The sequence below is a fragment of the Triticum urartu genome, chromosome 1 (genome assembly GCF_003073215.2).
Source record: "Triticum urartu cultivar G1812 chromosome 1, Tu2.1, whole genome shotgun sequence".
In the NCBI taxonomy this organism is placed as follows: domain Eukaryota; kingdom Viridiplantae; phylum Streptophyta; class Magnoliopsida; order Poales; family Poaceae; genus Triticum; species Triticum urartu.
In genome coordinates, this window is record NC_053022.1 from 460974877 (window position 1) to 460993791 (window position 18915).

Genomic DNA, 18915 nt, shown 5'->3' on the forward strand with positions numbered 1-18915 from the left:
TGCTGACGGAACTCTCCCTCGTCCTCAACTGGATCAAGATATCGAGGGACGTCATCGAGCTGAACGTTCGGTGGTTGGATCACGAAGACGTTCACTACAAGAAATATGTCAACTTGTGACCCTCACTATTGGCCGCTGAAAGGTCATAGTTTTTCATTTGCGACCTTTTTGTGACCAAAAACAGAAGGTCAAAAGCTGGCAGTCGTAAACTGAAATTAGTGATCTTCTTTGTGATATGTAAAAGGTCATTGGTTCCATGACCAAATTTTTGGTCACTAGCAACCTCCCCAGGCCACGTAGGCATCCAGCGTGGCAAGCTGATTGGCACAAGAATCAGCCTGGTCCGATTTGGCGTTTTACATGGGCCGAGCCCAACAATTCGGCCTTTTTATATATTTTTCTGTCAATTTTTGATCGGCTTCATGGGCCAGGCCCAACAATTCGGCCTTGTTAGTTTTTGAGATTCATGCAATTTTTTTGGCCCTCGGGCTTTTTGCAGTCCATTTCTTTTTTTGTAAGACTTCTCATTTCATTTTTGAAATTGTTCGATGCTTGTTGGTATGTGGCCTGTTTCAGCCCAATTATTTGTCCAGTTTGGCCCAAGTAGACTTTAGCCCAATCACACACATACATCCAACATTATTTCATTCAAATTAGGAAAACTCCTAGGTTTACATAACACAAAAAGAAAATATCTCGCAGGTTTACATAACACAAAAATCATCTCAGGAATACATTTCCTTACACAGGACTATATAATAAGAAAGACGCACATATGCTACTATCATAACATCACAATGTACTATTTTTAACAGAACAGTACAATGGATTTCATTGCTCTCTCTTATGCGACATGCTCCAGCTGCCACAACTTGCCATCCTACAATGAGAGAGATATAACATTAGTGGAGCAAACGCTCAATCAAACACCAAGGGATTAATAAAGCCTTAGCTAGCATGCATTCGAAATTTAGACAGTTGGTATAGCCTCGTCAAGCAGGCAATCAATTACAGAAATTAAATGAGTACCAGACTTTACAATTACAGTACCATAGGACAAATCCATCAATCCATGAGGCAAAATATGAGTGAATCCAAAAAGAGGTAGAAAGGAATACCTATTTTGATCCTGAGGAGCTCGTGACCATGGCCATTCACCCTGGATCAGACGCGCTGGGAGCTTGTAGCTTGTCTTGGTCATACTGCTATCCTAGGTAACAGGAAAAATCAAAGCAACAATTTAGACTTGGTGTTAACGAACAGACACTGTAAATCAATAGTAGCATATTAAGCACCAATTTTCTCGGATGCAAGGAGAAGAGGAGCAAAACGACACAGAGAGGTGGGACATTTGTTGTACCTGTAGATGATGTCCGCAGCCAAGGAAGATACATGGGGCCAGCCTTGCATGTGTGCTTGCTTCATCGGTGCATGCATCACCGTAGCAGCCAAGCAAGTAGGCATCATCAACATCTCCTCACCACTTTCCTGCCAACAGAGAAAAGAGCCAAAACAAAATATGTTATACCATAATATGACACCAGAGCGCAGATCAGTGATAGTAAATCACAAAGTATATCCACAACACCATAAAATAGTCCCAGACCCTGGTGCTATTTGAGTATATCGCATGTAGTTTATTTTCATGAAGTGTTGTGTATGCACGATAAATCCCAAAACAGGAGGAGGATGGCTTATCAACAAATTGAACTTAGAAATGAAACTTTATAATGCTCAAGTTTCAGCTAATAGGGATTACAGAATTTTAGATGGGACAAATTCTTCTAGTTGCACTTATCACAGATAGAAGATTTTATAGTGAAGAAACATTTACAATCAAAGACACAGACTGGAACATATCAATTTCGACGTGCAGTTTGTATACAATCGGACATCTCAGGTTGTATACTACTCATGAATACAGAGTCAAGGGATGCAACTTGTCAATAGCATTTGAGGGGCAGAAGCTAATCCACAATGGAAATATGACTAACATTTAGAGCATCATTATCGATTTCAAAAGAGCAAGCATGATATTGCATCCAAATGAGTAGGTAGCTCTCCAAATGAGTTTTGTTGCATCAATGAGTTCGAACAAGACTCTACGGCTCATACTATTCCCGATCTCATGGACAGCCAACACATGCACTGCTCATGCATGAATGCGTTGTAAATTTGTAATTGTAGCAGAATCTGGAGAGAAGTGCATAGTAAGAGTGGTGCTCTGCTGCTACATAAAAGAAAGGAAAGGATGCTACTTGAGGATGCGGCGTTGGCGAACAGGTGGAGGTCCTTCTTGGGCGGTAGCGCGCAGCCGATGCCTAACCGGTTCGGCCTCTTCTCGAACTGTGAGTTCGTCACCATGTCCTGCAACCAGACACCAACCCAACACAGTCAGATCACACGCGCCGCGACTGGGAGATGTCGGCACTAGAGTCACCATGTTGCCTGTAATTCGATCAAGACAAATACAATCAGTATCAGGATCAGAGGTTCAGAACAAGAATAGTGAAGGCATTTATGCTACAAAAACAAGGAGATGATGCAAACTCTAATGAAGCAGGCATAGAGTAACAACAACTCCATTACACTTAAGCTGCTGCTACCTGCATATACTAAATGGAACCAGAAGTATGTCGACTACTAGACGGCCATGCATGATGCCCAGGAAAAAAGAATGCAAAAACACAAATGACATCCACTAATTAACCACAAGTGAGTTATCTCAGAGGTGCTACTCAAGCACTTGGAACCAGTATAGCAAGATAGATTACAAAAAAATAATTCAACATAAACCATTGCAAGCATGACGAGGTATTTAATCTTTTCACCTGCATTGCAATTTTCAGGATATGGAACCAACCAGTAAGAAAAGGCTAGGCGGAGCATTCTTTAGGACCAGCTAATTCAATAATAAGCATATCATGGACTAGAACAATCTATACCACTGTGGATGTTGTTTTCCGCTATATATCTCCAACAATAACACTAGTATCAAACTTAAAAAAGAAATGCTTGACTAGAACAATCTATACCACTGTGGCCATTTAGCTTTAACTCTGAACTCTGAACTCTGAAGATAAGTGTTCACAGTCTGAACTCTGAAGATATATTCAGCTATGCAACACAATACTGAATTTATTGGTTCCACTACTGAATCGAAATTTACCTGTGCTGGGTTTGGAGTGGATCCCCTTCTCTTCGCGTGGCTCCAAGGTCCAATCATGGGACGCCGAGCAGGCTCGCCGCCGTCGCGACGTACTGACCCAAACTCGCCAGCACCGACGCTCACCACCGGCCGCCGTGCGGCACGAACGCCTCCTTCTTGGTCAAGGCCGCCGTGATTCGCGCGAGGTTGCCTTCGCGCCAGAATCGGGCAGGGGCGTCCCAGGGTCACCGCGTGGCCCCAGCCGCTGCTTCTGACGCCAGAGTCCCGCAGAGCCATCCCGTCGAGTCCGCGTCTTGGTTCGCGCGACGGAGCCTCGTTGCCGGAAGCCCGCGCTGGTCCTCCTGCCGCAGCAATGCGGCCGCTCACTAAAACCTCCCGCGGTCGCTGCGCAGCTGCGTGCTTCCCCGCCGCCATCCCCCACCGCGCGGAGCGGCAGGGCCAGCTCGTCGGTCAGCACGAGCGCCGCCACGGCCGTGGACGCCATGGACCCGGACCGGATCGAATCGCCTGCAACCCTGCGAGCGAGAAGGGGATGCGATGGCGTCAAGTGGATCGGATGGAAAAACAAATGGATGGATGGATCTGACGAGGGGAATAGGAGGAGGAGGAGGATAAATCTGGGAGGCGACGAGGTGGATGGCGGCGCGATATGGGGGGCGAGGGGAGAAGGGGATCGGGGAGGCGGCGGCGCGTGCGTCCTCGGGAAGGAAGGGGATCGAGGGAGAGGCAGATGAGTCGTGGGAATGGGGCGGGGGATTTTCCTTATCGTGTGTGTGAGAGAGATGGATCTCGCTGCGCGCGCCGGATCTCGCCGGACATGGTCTTTGATTCCCGCCGAAGGTGGCAGCGGCAAGGGAGGAGTGGAGCGCTAGGGTTCCCGAGAGAGAGAGAGAGAGAGAGAGGAGGGCACGAGGGGTTGGGTGGGGTTCGTGCGCGAGAGAGAGTGGGGTTTGCTGCGGTGGGTTGGATGGAAAGATGGATGGATGGATGGACGGACAGATGTTTTCCATGTCATCGATCCATGCCACAACGGATTCCACCAATCAAAATTAAGCTTATGTAATTTTGTTTTTCCCTTTTGTTTCTCTTATAGTTATTTACTCTCTTACTTAGGGCAAACATTCAACATATTAACCACTAATAGTTTGTTAAAATGAATGACTATTGTGCACATGTGTGTATCTTGGGATGACAAATGGTGTTGATCTGGGGAGTTTTCATTTTCACTGCAAAAAAAGCCATTTTCTATTTTTCGAGTGCCCGAAATGGTTTTCTTTTGAAGAACCTACCAAATCTTTTGTTTCAAATGATCACATATTGTGCACAAGGGTGCATTTTGGAATGGCAAACAATGTTGCCTCAGAAAATTTTCATTTTCTTTTGACGAAAAAACCATTTTTCATTTTTTGAATGCCCAAAATGAGTTTTTTTGTGAAGGACCTACCATATATTTGTTGCAAAATTGTACCACACCATTTTTATAAAATATTAGGCCATATTTAATGCACAGTTGACCAAATGGTTGGGTGTAAAAAGTTTTGATCCACCTCTCGTGAAAAAGACAAATTTCCGCCGATTCAGTTGGAAGCGGGTCAAATTTGAACTGCAGCTGCCTCATAGTTTGCTATTTATTTTTTCCAAAAATCATTTCTAGGTACATAAGTATCTATTTAATCAGATAAACACCAAAAAAATTCCAAGATTCAACCACTAGCTAGGAACGGTCATTCCCGCCGTTTTGACCGCATTTTGAAACGGGCATAAAAAAATTCAAAAAAATCAAAAAAATGAAAAACCTTCGCATTGTGTCATTATATGTGACCAAGTTCCCAGGAAAAATAACAAACTTGTAATATGACAATTATTTTAAAAAAGTGTCATCAGAAATGAGTTATCATCTCTAAAGATTCATGGCTTTCAAGTCAAATGATCAATCTTACGGCCACATTCATGGCATAGTTTGTTCAAATGATCTCAAATTATGCACAAGGGTGCATATTGGGATGGCAAACAATGTTGCCTAAGGGAGTTTTTCATTTTCTTTGGACGAAAAATCAATTTTCCATTTTTCGAGTGCCCAAAATGAGTTTTTTTGTGAAGGACCTACCATATATTTGTTGCAAAATTGGACCAAATCAATTTTATAAAATACTAGGCCATGTTTAAAGCACAAATGAAAAATGGTTTGGTGCCAAAAGTTTTTATCCACCTCTGGTGAAAAAGACAAATATCTGCTGATTCAGTAGGAAGCGGGACAAATTTGAACTCCAGCTGGCTCATACTTTGCTCTTTATTTTCCAAAAAATCATTTATAGGTACAAAAGTATCTATTTAATCAAAAATACATGGTTTGGTGGCGATACGTTGAGGTTTGGATGGTGGCCCAAGGCCCCAACTCCAAAGCGCGTAGACTCGCATGCTTGCCGCGTGGTCACCGCGTGACCGTGGTGTTGCCACACGTTCCGGGCGGCATAGGCATGTCTAGTGGGTTGGGCACTCCACTGATAGGTGTCAAGAAGAAGAAGGCAATAGAAGAATCTCACGAGGAGACTGAACCGAGCTCAAACATGAATTAGCACCCAAGTGTTTGATTAGTGGTACCGGAAATGCACATGGCCAATGGGCCTGAGTTTTGGCCGAGGATGATCATCTATTAAGGACACTATCTTGGAAAATTTGCAGCTCAAATGGAGGAGTCTAGGTGTCACTTGCTTTGCAACGTGCCACACTGAACAGAAATATGAATGTTGAAGCCACACTCACATGTATTGTTAGATGGGGCTCAAATTTTGTGGAAAGCTATGATTTGGGAATATAGAAGATGTGCCAAAAATTCAGCTCATTAGGATATGCCTAGCCAGTACTTCCTTCACAACAGTTCGAGCTGAACAAAAACTTTGGAAATTTGCCGAGGAAGATTTACCAGTCAAATGGAGTTGAATATTGTCATGAGGAAATGATTTGGATAGTAAAGAATGCCCAATTTTTTGGGGAATTTTGAGAATGACCAAAATATAGGTTGCTTCACAACCTAGGGCGAAAATTGACACATGAACATGACACATAGGCAAAACTGATGAGGTGGCGCCTCGTCATACCAATAAGTACCAATGCATCCACGTTCACAACCTCATGACCATTTATATTGGTCGTAATCAGGTAGAAATAAGGTCATTGACGCCTCTTGTCTGCTTTGTGACCATTTGGTGTAAGCAATTTCAGGGTTTGAGCCCTTCCAAGCGAAATGGCTGTCAAACGACCAATTCAGCTGGGGTCACTAAGAGAAGGTCATAAGTTGAGATATTTCTTGTAGTGGTTCGACTACATCAACCGTGTTACTAAACGTTTCCGCTTTCGGTCTACAAGGGTACGTGGACACACTCTCTCCTCTCATTGCTATGCATCTCCTAGATAGATCTTGCGTGATCATAGGAATTTTTTTGAAATACTGCGTTCCCCAACATTACCTGCGTAGGTCTCCAGATCATGTTGTGCGGGCCCTTAAATTGGACAACACATATTACGGTCACCGCAGATAAACAACTTAGTAAACAAATCATAAAACTATAACCATGAATGATGACATACAAAATGGAAACAAATGAATCTTGCCAATCACCTAAATCTCCCATGCCTAGGGGGAATAGCACATGCATATATAGGGGGAATCAGTAAACATCTCAAAGAATAATTTAAGAGAAATCATATCAATAATATCATGAAGATCCACAATAAGATGAACGATTAAACAAGTCTCAATCTCAAGATGGAATTCCTCTCCCTATGGTGATGATGTGATGAATGAGAATGGAGACGAGGAAACGAGAAGGAATGGATCTCTGGTGAGTCTTCCTCTCTGGATCTCTTCTTCCTCTATTTTGGATGGTGCTGTGGCAGCTATGTCTCTCTAATGCGTCCTCACCTTCACGATAGTTGTTCCTGTAGATGAGGGGGAGCTAGCGGTGCCTGGTACGAGCGCTTGAGATCGTACCATAGGCCATCTTGCGCTCTGGATGTGCTTGTGCAAATCTGTCCGACACAGAAGTTGCTCCATTTGGCTTCAGTTGATGGGATCTCAATTGGTTTTATTCCAAAGTATATTTTTCTGCACAACAATGGAAAAAACAATTTTCTTCTTCCTCGAAGGGTTAACGTTAGAAAGATGCGAGAAATATCAAAAACCCGGTGAAAATCATATCGAAACCCTCTACTAAAAGTGGCAAAATCACGAGCCATCAGCTGGCGGCGGCGGTGTGCGGGTTGGCTCCCGACCAGGCCAATCCGACTCTGTCTCTCGTGGCTGGTGTATGGCGGGATGGTGTGATGGCAGCCTGACATGGTCGTCATTCTAGGTGGCGGGCATGAGGGTGGTGCATGGGCGCGTGCGTGAGGCTATGATGAATGTGTGGCTTCGGCAGACTACTTCCCCTGGCTGCAGGCATGTGGAGGCGAGACTGATACGTCTCCAATGTATCTATAATTTATGAATTATTCATGCCATGTTTACTGATACGTCCATTTTGCATCATGCTTTTATATTGATATGTATTGCATTATGGGTTGTTATTACACATTATATCACAATACTTATGCCTTTTGTCTCTTATTTTATAAGGTTTACATGAAGATGTCGGCAGCTGGAATTCTGGACTGGAAAATGAGCAAATATTAGAGACCTATTCTACACAACTCCAAAAGTCTTGAAACTTCACGGAGAATTATTTTGGAATATATAAAAAATATTGGGCGAAGAAAGCACTAGAGGGGGGCCACCAGCCATCCACAAGGGTGGGGGGCGCGCTCCCCCTATCTTGTGGGCCCTCTGGCAGGTCTCCCGTGCCCATCTTCTACTATATGGTGTGTTTTGACCTGTAAAAAATCAGAAGGAAGCTTTCGACATGAAGTGCCGCCATCTCGAGGCAGAACCTGGGCAGAACCAATCTAGGGCTCCGGCAGAGCTGTTCTGCCGGGGAAACTTCCCTCCGGGAGGAGGAAATCATCGTCATTGTCATCACCAACGATCCTCTCATCGAGAGAGGGTCAATATCCTTCAACATCTTCACCAGCACCATCTCCTCTCAAACCCTGTTCATCTCTTGTATCCGATCTTTATCTCAAAACCTCAGATTGGTACATGTGGATTGCTAGTAGTGTTGATTACTCCTTGTAGTTGATGCTAGTTGGTTTATTCGGTGGAAGATCATATGTTTAGATCCTTAATGATAATTAATACTCCTCTGATTATGAACATGAATATGCTTTTTGAGTAGTTACGTTTGTTCCTGAGGACATGTGAGAAGTCTTATTATAAGTAATCATGTGAATTTGGTATTCGTTCGATATTTTGGTGAGATGTATGTTGTCTCTCATCTAGTGATGTTATGTGAACATCGACTACATGACACTCCACCATTGTTTGGGCCTAGGGGAAGACATTGGGAAGTAATAAGTAGATTATGGGTTGCTAGAGTGACAAAAACTTAAACCCTAGTTTATGCGTTGTTTCGTAAGGGGCTAATTTGGATCCATACGTTTCATGATATGGTTAGATTTATCTTAATTCTTCTTTCGTAGTTGCGGATGCTTGCGAGAGGAGTTAATCATAAGTGGGAGGCTTGTCCAAGGAAGGAAAGCACTCAAGCACCGGTCCACCCACATATCAAATTAGCAAAGTAACGTACGCGAATCATATGAGCATGATGAAAACTAGCTTGACAGTAATTCCCATGTGTCCTATGAAGCGCTTTGCATTATATAAGAGTTCGTTCAGACTTGTCCTTTTCTACAGAAAGGATTGGGCCATCTTGCTGCACCTTAGTTACTTTTATTACTTGTTACCCGTTACGAATTATCTTATCACACAACTATTTGTTACCGATAATTTCAGTGCTTGTAGAGAATGCCTTGCTGAAAACCGATTGTCATTTCCTTCTGGTCCTTGTTGGGTTCGACACTCTTATCGAAAGGACTATGATAAATCCCATATACTTGTGGGTCATCATTTACAACAAATTTATATGGTTTGGGTGCAATTTTATATGATTTAAATGAAACTAACACGAACCGACGTTGTTTTCAGCAGAACTACCGTGGTATTGTTTTTGTGCAGAAATAAAATTTCTCCAAATGCAAAGAAACTTTTTGACGACTTTTTTGAAGGAAAGAGACACTAGAAGTTTTGTGGGAGGGCCAGAAGAGCCACAGGGGCCCCACAAGCCACATGGGCGCGCCCTGGTGCCTCATGGCCCCCCTGTGGCACCTCTTTGCGTGAGACCGACACCAACAATTCTTATATATTCAGAAATCCCCGAAAGTTAACCTAGAACTTCGACTCCGCCGCCGCAAGCCTCTGTACCTTCAAAATACCATCTGGAGCCCTGTTCCGGCACCCCACTGGAGAGGGGAATCATCACCGGATGCCATCTTCATTATCTCGGTGGTCTCCATGACGCGGAGGGAGTAGTTCACCCTCGAGGCTAGGGGTATGTACCAGTAGCTATGCATTTGAGATCTCTCTCTCTCTCTCATTCTTGATTTGACATGATTTTGATGTACCATGAGCTTTATTAATACGCACATACATACGCACGCACACCTCAAAACATGGTAGTATAAAAGAAGACACTCATACATACGCACATACTACACTTCAAGTTGGCAGTTAATGTAGACTTTATTTGATCGGATGGCGTGAGCGTGATTCAAAGGGCGATACAAGTTAATGCTCACTTTCCTTTTCTAGTATGTATACTACATTTAGGAGTAGAAAATACAGCTTGAGACATTAGTACACGTATGCAATACATAGCTTACAAACAGGTACAAGGTGACAATTAAAGGCTAGTCCTCTATTGGCTAATTACACAAGGTCAACACGCGGGATTCTTGCAGTAACAAGATACTGGTAGAAAAAGCACATAATATGGCTGATCTTCGACCGATCTAGCTAAACCTGGCCGACCATCTTGCCGGTCTTCGTCGACCCCGCCGCACCGCGGTCGTCGCTATCGGCGACCTTGCCGTTCCTGCCGTCGACGGACATCTCCACGTCGTCGCCCTGTAGCTTGCCAGCGCCGGCCGCGGCGTTGCCCTTGTTGTTCCGGTAGATGGCGTAGAGGATGAGCTGCGCGGCGCCCAGGACGCTCCCGCACCCGTTGGGGATCTGCCAAAGAAGATCAGAGCGTCAATCGAACGGCCAAGCACGTCTGCAGAAGCAGTGACTGGCTAGGCGGTAGCTAAGGCATGTTTCATGGCGACGGTCGCGCGCGCATGGGCGCTGCCTCGCCTCTTCGGCAGGGCACATTTACTGGAGCACGTTGCGAGCTCAGCTAGCGTACGTGCATGCATGCATGGATCGCACATTGACAAATCAAAACGAGTATTCATGCACCGGCCGGCCGGCAAGGGCATCTACTAGACTACTAGACTACAATGACAACGCAGTTAGTGCAGTCATTTTGTCCACTCACAGTTTCCTTCAATTTTGTGCAGTAATTCGACGCTTGTCGGCATCAGAAAAGAGAAAGTTGGATTTGAGGTGTGCGTGCGTGTGTGGACTAATAAGACTTACCGTGACGAAGAGGTCGTGGCCGAGCAAGCCGTAGATGAACCACGACGTGCCGCACAGGAACACCGCCAGCGACAGCAGGAACGGCATGTACTCCACGCTCTTCGTCTTGATCACCATCCTCTGCGAGAAATCGACAAGTCCCAGATCAGTATTATTTAAGCTACTAACATGTGCAAGTGCAAGGCAATGGAGGAATACATGCACGCATGCATGGAATAACAAAACGTACCATGATGGAGAGGGGCGAGGCGTACATGCAGATGGAGAAGACGGTCATGGCGAGGCCGGCGAGGAGCTTGCGTGCCGGGCCGTGCAGGACGAGCATCGAGACGAGCGCCACGACCACGAACACCGTCGCGACGGCCGACGCCAGGCCGAGCGTCCGGAGCCTCGCCTTCTTGTTCGACGCGAAGACCAGGAAGATCACCACGTACACCGTCTCGATCGCCGCGCCCACGCCGTTGATCGTCGACACCAGGACGTTGTTCGGGGACACGAACGGCAGCCCGTACCTTCAAACGCACACCAACGCGCCAAGATCAAACTCTCTCACTTGTAACTCGTCGAACTTTTGCACCATGCATCAACAAGATCGGAACGGGACAAGGATAGTTTATGCACTTGTGTCGGCCTTAATAGCTACGTGTACAACGGCATGTCTCCGCATAGAGCCACGTTGCAGAAGCGTACAACAATGAAGTGAGGGTGGCAGATTCTATAAAAATAGGCAAGAGATGAGATGGATCTTCAGCCTCGTAAATCACAATCACATGTTGTACTGTTGTTAACTTGTTCTCTTTTTTCTTTCTTTTTTTTTTGCGGGAATTTGTTAACTTGTCCTTGGAGAAAATTGAGAGGTTTTACCAGGCGGAGAGGAGGCAGTTGAGGAGCGTCATGTTGTATGGCACCCCGGAGAATTCCTCTGTGGATTTGTTCCGAATGATCCTCCAGAAAGTAGGCCTGTGATCGAACGGACAAATTGTAGTATTCACAGGTCAGTTATAAGTGTCTGCATATAGTATAAGAATGTGAACAGACTAACAGTCAAGATGCGACTGTACGTTCTCAACAAAATGAATAAAATGTTGTAGGAAATTCGACATTGAAAAGGACTTATGTGGAATTAATAAATCGGAAGGTGGCAATATATACATGCAAAGGTGGGTGCCGGATGTTTCTAGTTTACGTACGTTGCTGGAGTAAATTAAGTGGGATCAATATATGCATGGACCCTAGAAATTCAAGCTCTTTTTCAGCAAATTATAGGTTATTTATTACTATAATTTTATATGAAATTATTAGTAGTTGAGTACCCCAATGGTTGTGCGTGTCATTCATGTGGTTTGCACATTCGGAGTGTGCGATTTCAACTGACAAATTCCTTCTTTTTAAAGGAGGTAAAATGTCCGGTGTCTGCATCAATTGATGCACGCAACCATCAAATAGTTTAAATTCTTTCATGAAAAGCATAGGATTCCCTAACACACTGCTATCTTGTCACCTTCACTCTAACCATATATCTCTTGTAAATATAGGAGCGCTACCTAATTATTTAGGCCTCCTTTGGTTTAGAGGAATTTCATAGGAATTCTAGAGGATAGGATTTTTATAGGGTTTTTTTCTTTAGAGCCCTTTGGTTCATAGGAATGGACTCCTATTCCTACATAGGATTGGTTCCTATCCTCCACATTTCATAGGAAAAAAAAAACCTAGACTCAATGAAAAAATTCCTTTGGTGTCAACCAAATGACATCTTGTTTCCTATTCCTACTCATAGGATTTGAGATACATGTCATCTCCTTTCCTACAAGATTCCTATTCCTATAATAATCGGATTATCCTATGAACCAAAAGAGGCCTTAATAAGGAAAAAAGGTAATACATGAAATACTTACACCGGGGATAGGAAGAGAAATAGAGCAATGACATTCCCTGAAACAACAAAATCAAAAGCAGTAATTAGGTTGAAAGGACGTCCCAACTAGAACAGCCACCAGTGCAATTAAAACTCCTAGCCAATTACTACCACGCACAAAAAAGCGGAAACTAGGAACACTCACCGGAAATCCCAAACAAGAACTTGGCCACATCCTCCATGTCCGACCTCCTCAGCGCCTAGCTTGCACCTCCAAGAAACTATCTTCTCCTCGACGAACCAATAACAAAACCAGGATGAAAAGACAGACCTCCAGACCTCTGTTTCTTCTGAGCAGGGGATGCTAGCATGCAGGTATTTCAGCAGCAGCAAGCAAGAACAACTAAATGACAATGCTGTGTGTGTTCGTATGTGTGGATGATGGATACATGGGCGGCTGCATCGTATATATAGGAAAGAGTTGGATGGAGAGGAGGTAAGGTCAGGGGGGAGAGTAGCACTGCCGGCCTATTGATTACGTTCTTATCTTGGCCACTCCATGAAAACGATGCCCCTGTGGACGTGGGAGTGCCGGGGTAGTAAACAGTAACGTTTCCAGCACTAGCATATGGGGAGGATCTTGTTTTGATTGTCACCACCCGGAGACAGAATTTGGCATGCGCATCACCATCATGGTATCGCCCGGTGCACTAGCTAATTGGACTGGACACTATTGACATTTGACAAGAATGTACGTATGTATTTTCTGTGCTAGTAGCTCTTTTCCTTCAGTGTGTGTGGTCTGTATAGATCGTCCACATTATATTCATGCATCTGGAAGGATCTTAAGACTTTTGCCATACCCTTTTTCCGAAAAGAAAGCAAGAGTCAAATATTGCTAGCTAACAACGTTACCCGGGTCGGAGGGTGCTCCAGAGATCCAGAGGAGGCACTGAGCCAGTGAATTCAGGATGAAGACGTCGTCGATACATCCAACGACGTGTGTTTATTTTCTGCTTGCGTAAGGATGGTCTTGTAAGGATTGAATAATTTTAATATATGTCCTTGGCCTTGTCGCAAATATATATATTATTTAGCGAGCAACCAAATGGCCCTAAAACTTATATAAAAGAATATTTCCAATCGCAACAATAACAATAAGGATGCAAATGTTTTAGTTCAACATATGCCCATACAATCTCATAGAAAAAGAGTCATTTTCTGCATCGTAGGAAACAATGCCGCCACCCCTTTCAAAAATATGATGCTTAGTATAGTCTCCGATGAACAAATTCGTCTGTCAATATTTGTAGGAATATCCAAGTAAGTAATTATGCAGCATAATATAGTAAAACTATTTTCTCTAACAAATAAAATATTGCAATTTATAACTTACAAATTCGAATCATTTTTATTAATTAGTGATCATAGCGGAGATCGATTGTATTTCTAGTATGTCTTGTATTATGAAACAAAGTTAATAATGCTCTAAAATGTAGTTATTTTTTAGGGCACAAAACCCCTTTTCTAGATTCGTCATGGCTTGACATGGCGGAGACCAAAAGACGTCGCTCGATAGCAAAGAAGAAAACATGGAGTGTCAGCAAGGCTTCATACAATGACTAGTGCATTCGACTGTTAAATTTTGGCGAGGGGCTCACGGTGGATCACTTAACATGATTACATGATATCCATATACAGAGCGACACCCCCACGCCATTGGGGGTAATTCTTGGTTTCAAGGGAATACTCATGGGCGCCAATGTATCCGGCTCAATATTTTGGGTGCGACATCAATAAATATGAAAATGTTAGTTTGCAACGTGTGGGCACCCACTAACGTGAAAACTTTTTTGCATGGTTTGCAATTCAAAACCATCTATGGACCACCCAACCATCTTCAAAGACATGGACGGCTGAATCGTGGCCTTTAATTTATCCATTATGCAAAATATGTTCAAAAGTTGGCTACCCACTTATTTTTCATTAAAAATGTAGTTTTTTGCTCCACCTCAGGTCTTTAAAACCTAATATGGTTAATCGACCTTGATACAGTATCAACTAGCAAAGGAAAATTCAGTTCTAGATTAGTGGACGAATATCATGGCAAACACATACCACCATAGAAAAGCGACCCCCTCCCCCTCCCTAGTATTGTCGAAGATATGGAATTAGAGAAATGTACCAGTGTTTCATGGAACCTCGACCTTGCAGCTACATCCTTCCACATATAGAGGGTGAAGCCTTCATGTGATCCATGAAAGTTTTAGGAGAATGTTTTATATTTATAGTCTGGTCCAAACATTTTGTAGGACTTATTTTCAATGGACGGCAAATTTATTTATCTTGATTTCATCAATTTCAAGATGTTATGCTGGCCTAGTATCTCAAAGGTGTTGGTAGTGGCTGGGTGTGTGAGCATATGTGATTGTATTGTATTAAGAAAAAAGGAACCTCTACACATATATTTTGTATCATTGTTTTTTGTATTCAACATGTAGAAGATCATGTCACTGACACTGAGTATGTATATGCCTCCGTTTTAAAAAAAATGTATGTATATGGCGCCTGTCATAGGTGTACGTTTTACTCGAAGCAGTTCCCAAGGACAGCGACTAGGCTTTAGGCTCCACGCTGCTATGCAAGGTCCTTGTACGTACGTACGTGGACGCCTAGTTTTTAGGCATGCATGCATGCAAACAAATGCGCTCGTTCGTCATGCAAACTTTTATCTATATTTTTGGTTTGGGGGCATGCATCATGCCAAGATCGCTTGAACTTTGTAACATATAATGGTACGCGTGTATATATATGTACGACGAAACGAATTTATTTAGTACGTAACCAAAGTTGCGTTTTGCCACAGGCACCAGCTGGTAACGTCGGCGACGACTGATAAACTGGATCAAGCACAAACAAATACGTACCTCATGTGTCCGGCGTTGCAACGCTGTCAGAAATTGCCGAAGGCCACGACTATATGGTCAAACTATTATCATAGAAGTCTCGGACCAGTGCAAACTATAAGTCGGCAGGCCTAGCTAGTAACCTATGGCCGATGTTCTTTGACGTTTTGCAGTGTGATATAAAGAGAGGCGAAAGCCTGTATTTAAAGAATAGTCACACATTAAAATGCCATATACTCTGCGAACACACGTATGTATCCGCAAACTCGCCACCTGCACTCGTGACAGCAACGGCACAATATTCCCCGACCGGCCACTTTGTCAGTACCATCGAACTGGAACGTGCACGATCGACCGCCACCATGAAAATCAAATCCAGATTGAACAATCATCACGCAAATAATTGAGCGAACCAGAGTGGTCTATGGTCGATGCAGGTACGCGATCGGCATTGTCCGGATCACCAGCATCGATTGGTTTCCTTTGCTTCCCTATCGGCGCACGGCTGGCTGGCCACACCAAGAGATTCCGATCGCGTTCGGCCGTGGAGTTAGACAAGCCGGTGTGGGAAGGTGGAAAGGAACCGGGGTTCGGCCTGTTGGTACGTGACAGGCGATCCTTGCACGCATAAAGTGTTTGTGGCACCGGTTTTGGCATTTAGCTTGGTGTCTCCTCGCCTTTGTAACGTGGCATTCCCAAAAGGAAATCCTGATAGGTTAATTTGTCGCCAACAGGACGAGCATTTTATTGGACTAGATGATGATGCCTCGCGCGCAGCTGCGAGAAATCTTGCAAAAATAAATGCATTAATATTTGCAAAAAAATCTAAAACTAATGGATGGAAAATGTAATATTAAATATATACAAAGTGTATAAAAATTTGAATTTCAATTAAGATAATAACGTTTCTAACAAAAATGTAAAAGGTCAACGACATAGATATGCTACAATCGACCAACACATGTATCCTCAATACAAATCTAATGCAAAAATAAATTGTGAATAATTATCATGCATGAATTTATGATGTGGCTACATTGCATGCATAGTGTAATGCAAAAATAGGATTTATGACTTGCATGCATGACTTGCTTATGTGGCATGGTTGCATGGCTAGGAAAAATAGATAGTGGGTTGTAGCTATTGAGGAATAGAAGGTGAGTACATGTTCTCACTTTAATTTAAAGAAAAACTAGTATTACAAAAAATAAAACTGGCTCGTGTAGTTCATATTAGCTTGAACTAATGAGTATTTGTTTGTAGTCTACATAAAAGGGGCAAGAATAAAGAGCTAAATATGCACTCCATGTACTTTAAACATGCATGATTTTATAGCAATTCCACGAGAATCCAACATCTGCAATTTTGCGATGCATTTATTTTTTTGGAAAACTCCATATATTTCCTTCCATGTAAGAAGTTTAATACAAGTTTCATAGACAAGTTCCTTTATTGGAATTAACTTTGTTGCTTAAGTTGCGAAGAATATGGGTCAATTTGAAGTTGCTAAATTTTGTTGTCCTAGACTTATTTCTGTCTCCAATTTTTGCCCGGTAGATATACATTTCTGGAAGACTTCCCAATTTAAATTGTCTTGACACATCTTGCTGACATGTAAGATCCACATGACGGTTGACTAGGCACCAAACGAAGTCATATTTGTATGTAATATTATCCACAGAAATTGCTAATGGAGCTCGAGCTCCATGGAGCCTGAAATTTGATATTTTTCAAAGTTATAATTTTAAGGTTTCAAAAAATTCTAAAAAATGCACACATACCTATGGATTTATACCATTTGGCTGTAAAATACACAAATGTGCGAGCTAGGCAATACTAACAAAATCATGTATTTCTAGCACATGTACTATTCTCTATAGAAGTACATGATTTTTTTTTGTACAACTCACATGAAAACTTACTTCATAATGAAATTTTACACACATCTAGTATACATCTATAAGTACTTGTGTATATTCTCAGATGTTTCTGAAACTTAGAAGGTCAATTTTTAATAAAATTCGGGCTTCATGGAGCCCGGGAGCCAAAAAGCCTCACTTTATACTGGCCGATCGTTGTATGCTCATATCAGGTTAGGAATGGAGTGTTTAGAGAGCCATTTATCTGTCTTGGTGTAACTGTCAATTTTTTGACGGATGGCTATGGTAGAGTGTGAACGTATCAGGTGCACTGGCTCAATTCATGCACCAAATGCATTTGTATTGTATGAGCAAAAACTGAGGGATATGGTCACGCTAGTAGATGGATTGTTAAAACAATGCAGAATAGTCCTTTTATTTTATCAAAATCAACCCGCACTTTGCATCTCCCTCTCCTATAAATAAATTTGTTGTGTTAACTTTTTTGCTTCAAACAAAAAAGGCGTCACATATTTTAAACGAAACGTATGATTTCGGAACCGTTTTTACTGTCTTCTTTGTTTTGATGAGATCTCTAAATCAAGATTAATATTGGGTATATTACGGAAAATTAATAATTTTCTGGTTTTTGAAACTTAACTCGAAACTTGACTGCAACATTTACACGTTTTGTAATTTGTAGGTGAGAAATGTCCGCCTCTCTTTCACACGTGTGGCCAGCGCGCACATGCTTCCAGTAGATCAAATTCCAAGTAAAATTTCAGAAAAACAAAAAAATATATGAACTTATTCAACATTGATCTTACTTCAAATATCACGTCAAAACAAATATGAAAGTCAAAATGGATCTTAAATTGAACATATGGTTGAAATATATGAACATTTTTGTGTTTGAGCCAAAAAAATAACATACAAATTCCTTATGGAAGTGTGTGTGTTGTAGAGTGCGGATTAGTTTGTACAAAGTGGAAGGTTGTCTCTGTAAAAAGGTATAGTCCAACTTTTGACCAAAATCTAGCGGGTTACTTTTTCATCTAAGGGTCCAGAATCCACTGATGCTTTGGGTGCACAAATTGGCTCGGTACACAGAATACATTCTCACCGTGGTCACTGGCGTTAGGGCATGGAGGTCTTTTTGTGAAAGGATACAAAAAGCTCAGTACACATGATACGTTCTCATGGTATAGCACATGTTGTTAAAATTGTGGCCCGCATCGATGACATCTGGAAGATGGAACGTGTGTTGGGTTCGTGGTTGATGGATGACAGGTATGACTTCCTCCTTCGGCGTCTTAGTCGTGGTGGGTACCATATCTGGAGTTCGATGGCGTGTCAGGGGTGTTGCCCCGGTTTGATTCGTTTAACGACAATGAGTTCACCTTTGGTGCGCCACCTTGGAGATCCACAAAGTTGCATATTAGCGATGGAGCCGCGTCAAGCTCGGGTGAGAAGGTGATCCATCATTTTCTTCTTCTTTAGTGGCTGCTATGGTGGTGCCGGAGGCAGGTGATGGGCGTTGGCATCAAGCTCAGAGA

The 18915-nt window shown here is 42.8% G+C and overlaps 2 protein-coding genes across 4 annotated transcripts; both read right to left on the reverse strand.

Annotated features, from left to right (window-relative positions):
• Window positions 1–628: 628 nt before the first annotated feature.
• On the reverse strand, window positions 629–4095 carry LOC125519035. Of its 3 annotated transcripts, none has more exons than XR_007288187.1 (5): window positions 3170–4095; window positions 2259–2448; window positions 1361–1488; window positions 1119–1210; window positions 629–880 (listed from the first exon to the last, which is right to left on the reverse strand). XR_007288187.1 is itself a non-coding variant. In XM_048683930.1 (5 exons), the coding sequence occupies exons 1-3, from the start codon at window positions 3581–3583 to the stop codon at window positions 1478–1480; spliced, it is 534 nt and encodes a 177-aa protein (XP_048539887.1). In that variant the 5' UTR covers window positions 3584–4093; the 3' UTR covers window positions 629–880; window positions 1119–1205; window positions 1361–1477. The 3 variants fall into 3 exon arrangements, 2 of the variants coding, with proteins under 2 accessions (XP_048539887.1, XP_048539877.1); XM_048683930.1 differs by having other exon boundaries at window positions 1119–1205; window positions 2259–2367; window positions 3170–4093; XM_048683920.1 differs by having other exon boundaries at window positions 2259–2367; window positions 3170–4093.
• A 5844-nt stretch (window positions 4096–9939) lies between these two features.
• On the reverse strand, window positions 9940–13056 carry LOC125519050 (bidirectional sugar transporter SWEET1b-like). The gene is made up of 6 exons (XM_048683943.1): window positions 12800–13056; window positions 12635–12671; window positions 11604–11699; window positions 10969–11251; window positions 10740–10859; window positions 9940–10331 (listed from the first exon to the last, which is right to left on the reverse strand). The coding sequence occupies exons 1-6, from the start codon at window positions 12834–12836 to the stop codon at window positions 10116–10118; spliced, it is 789 nt and encodes a 262-aa protein (XP_048539900.1). The 5' UTR covers window positions 12837–13056; the 3' UTR covers window positions 9940–10115.
• Between the last annotated feature and the right edge of the window lie 5859 nt (window positions 13057–18915).

Bases quoted from the DNA above. Each gene is read 5' to 3' on its own strand.
- LOC125519035 (XM_048683930.1), bottom strand. From the start codon at position 3,583: ATGGCGGCGGGGAAGCACGCAGCTGCGCAGCGACCGCGGGAGGTTTTA. The intron at 2,368-3,169 runs GTAAATTTCGAT...GTCTGGTTGCAG, and splicing joins CCACTCCAAACCCAGCACAG to GACATGGTGACGAACTCACA.
- LOC125519050 (XM_048683943.1), bottom strand. From the start codon at position 12,836: ATGGAGGATGTGGCCAAGTTCTTGTTTGGGATTTCCG. The intron at 11,252-11,603 runs GTAAAACCTCTC...GTGCGTTTGAAG, and splicing joins AACTGCCTCCTCTCCGCCTG to GTACGGGCTGCCGTTCGTGT. The intron at 10,860-10,968 runs GTACGTTTTGTT...GATTTCTCGCAG, and splicing joins CCTCGCCCCTCTCCATCATG to AGGATGGTGATCAAGACGAA.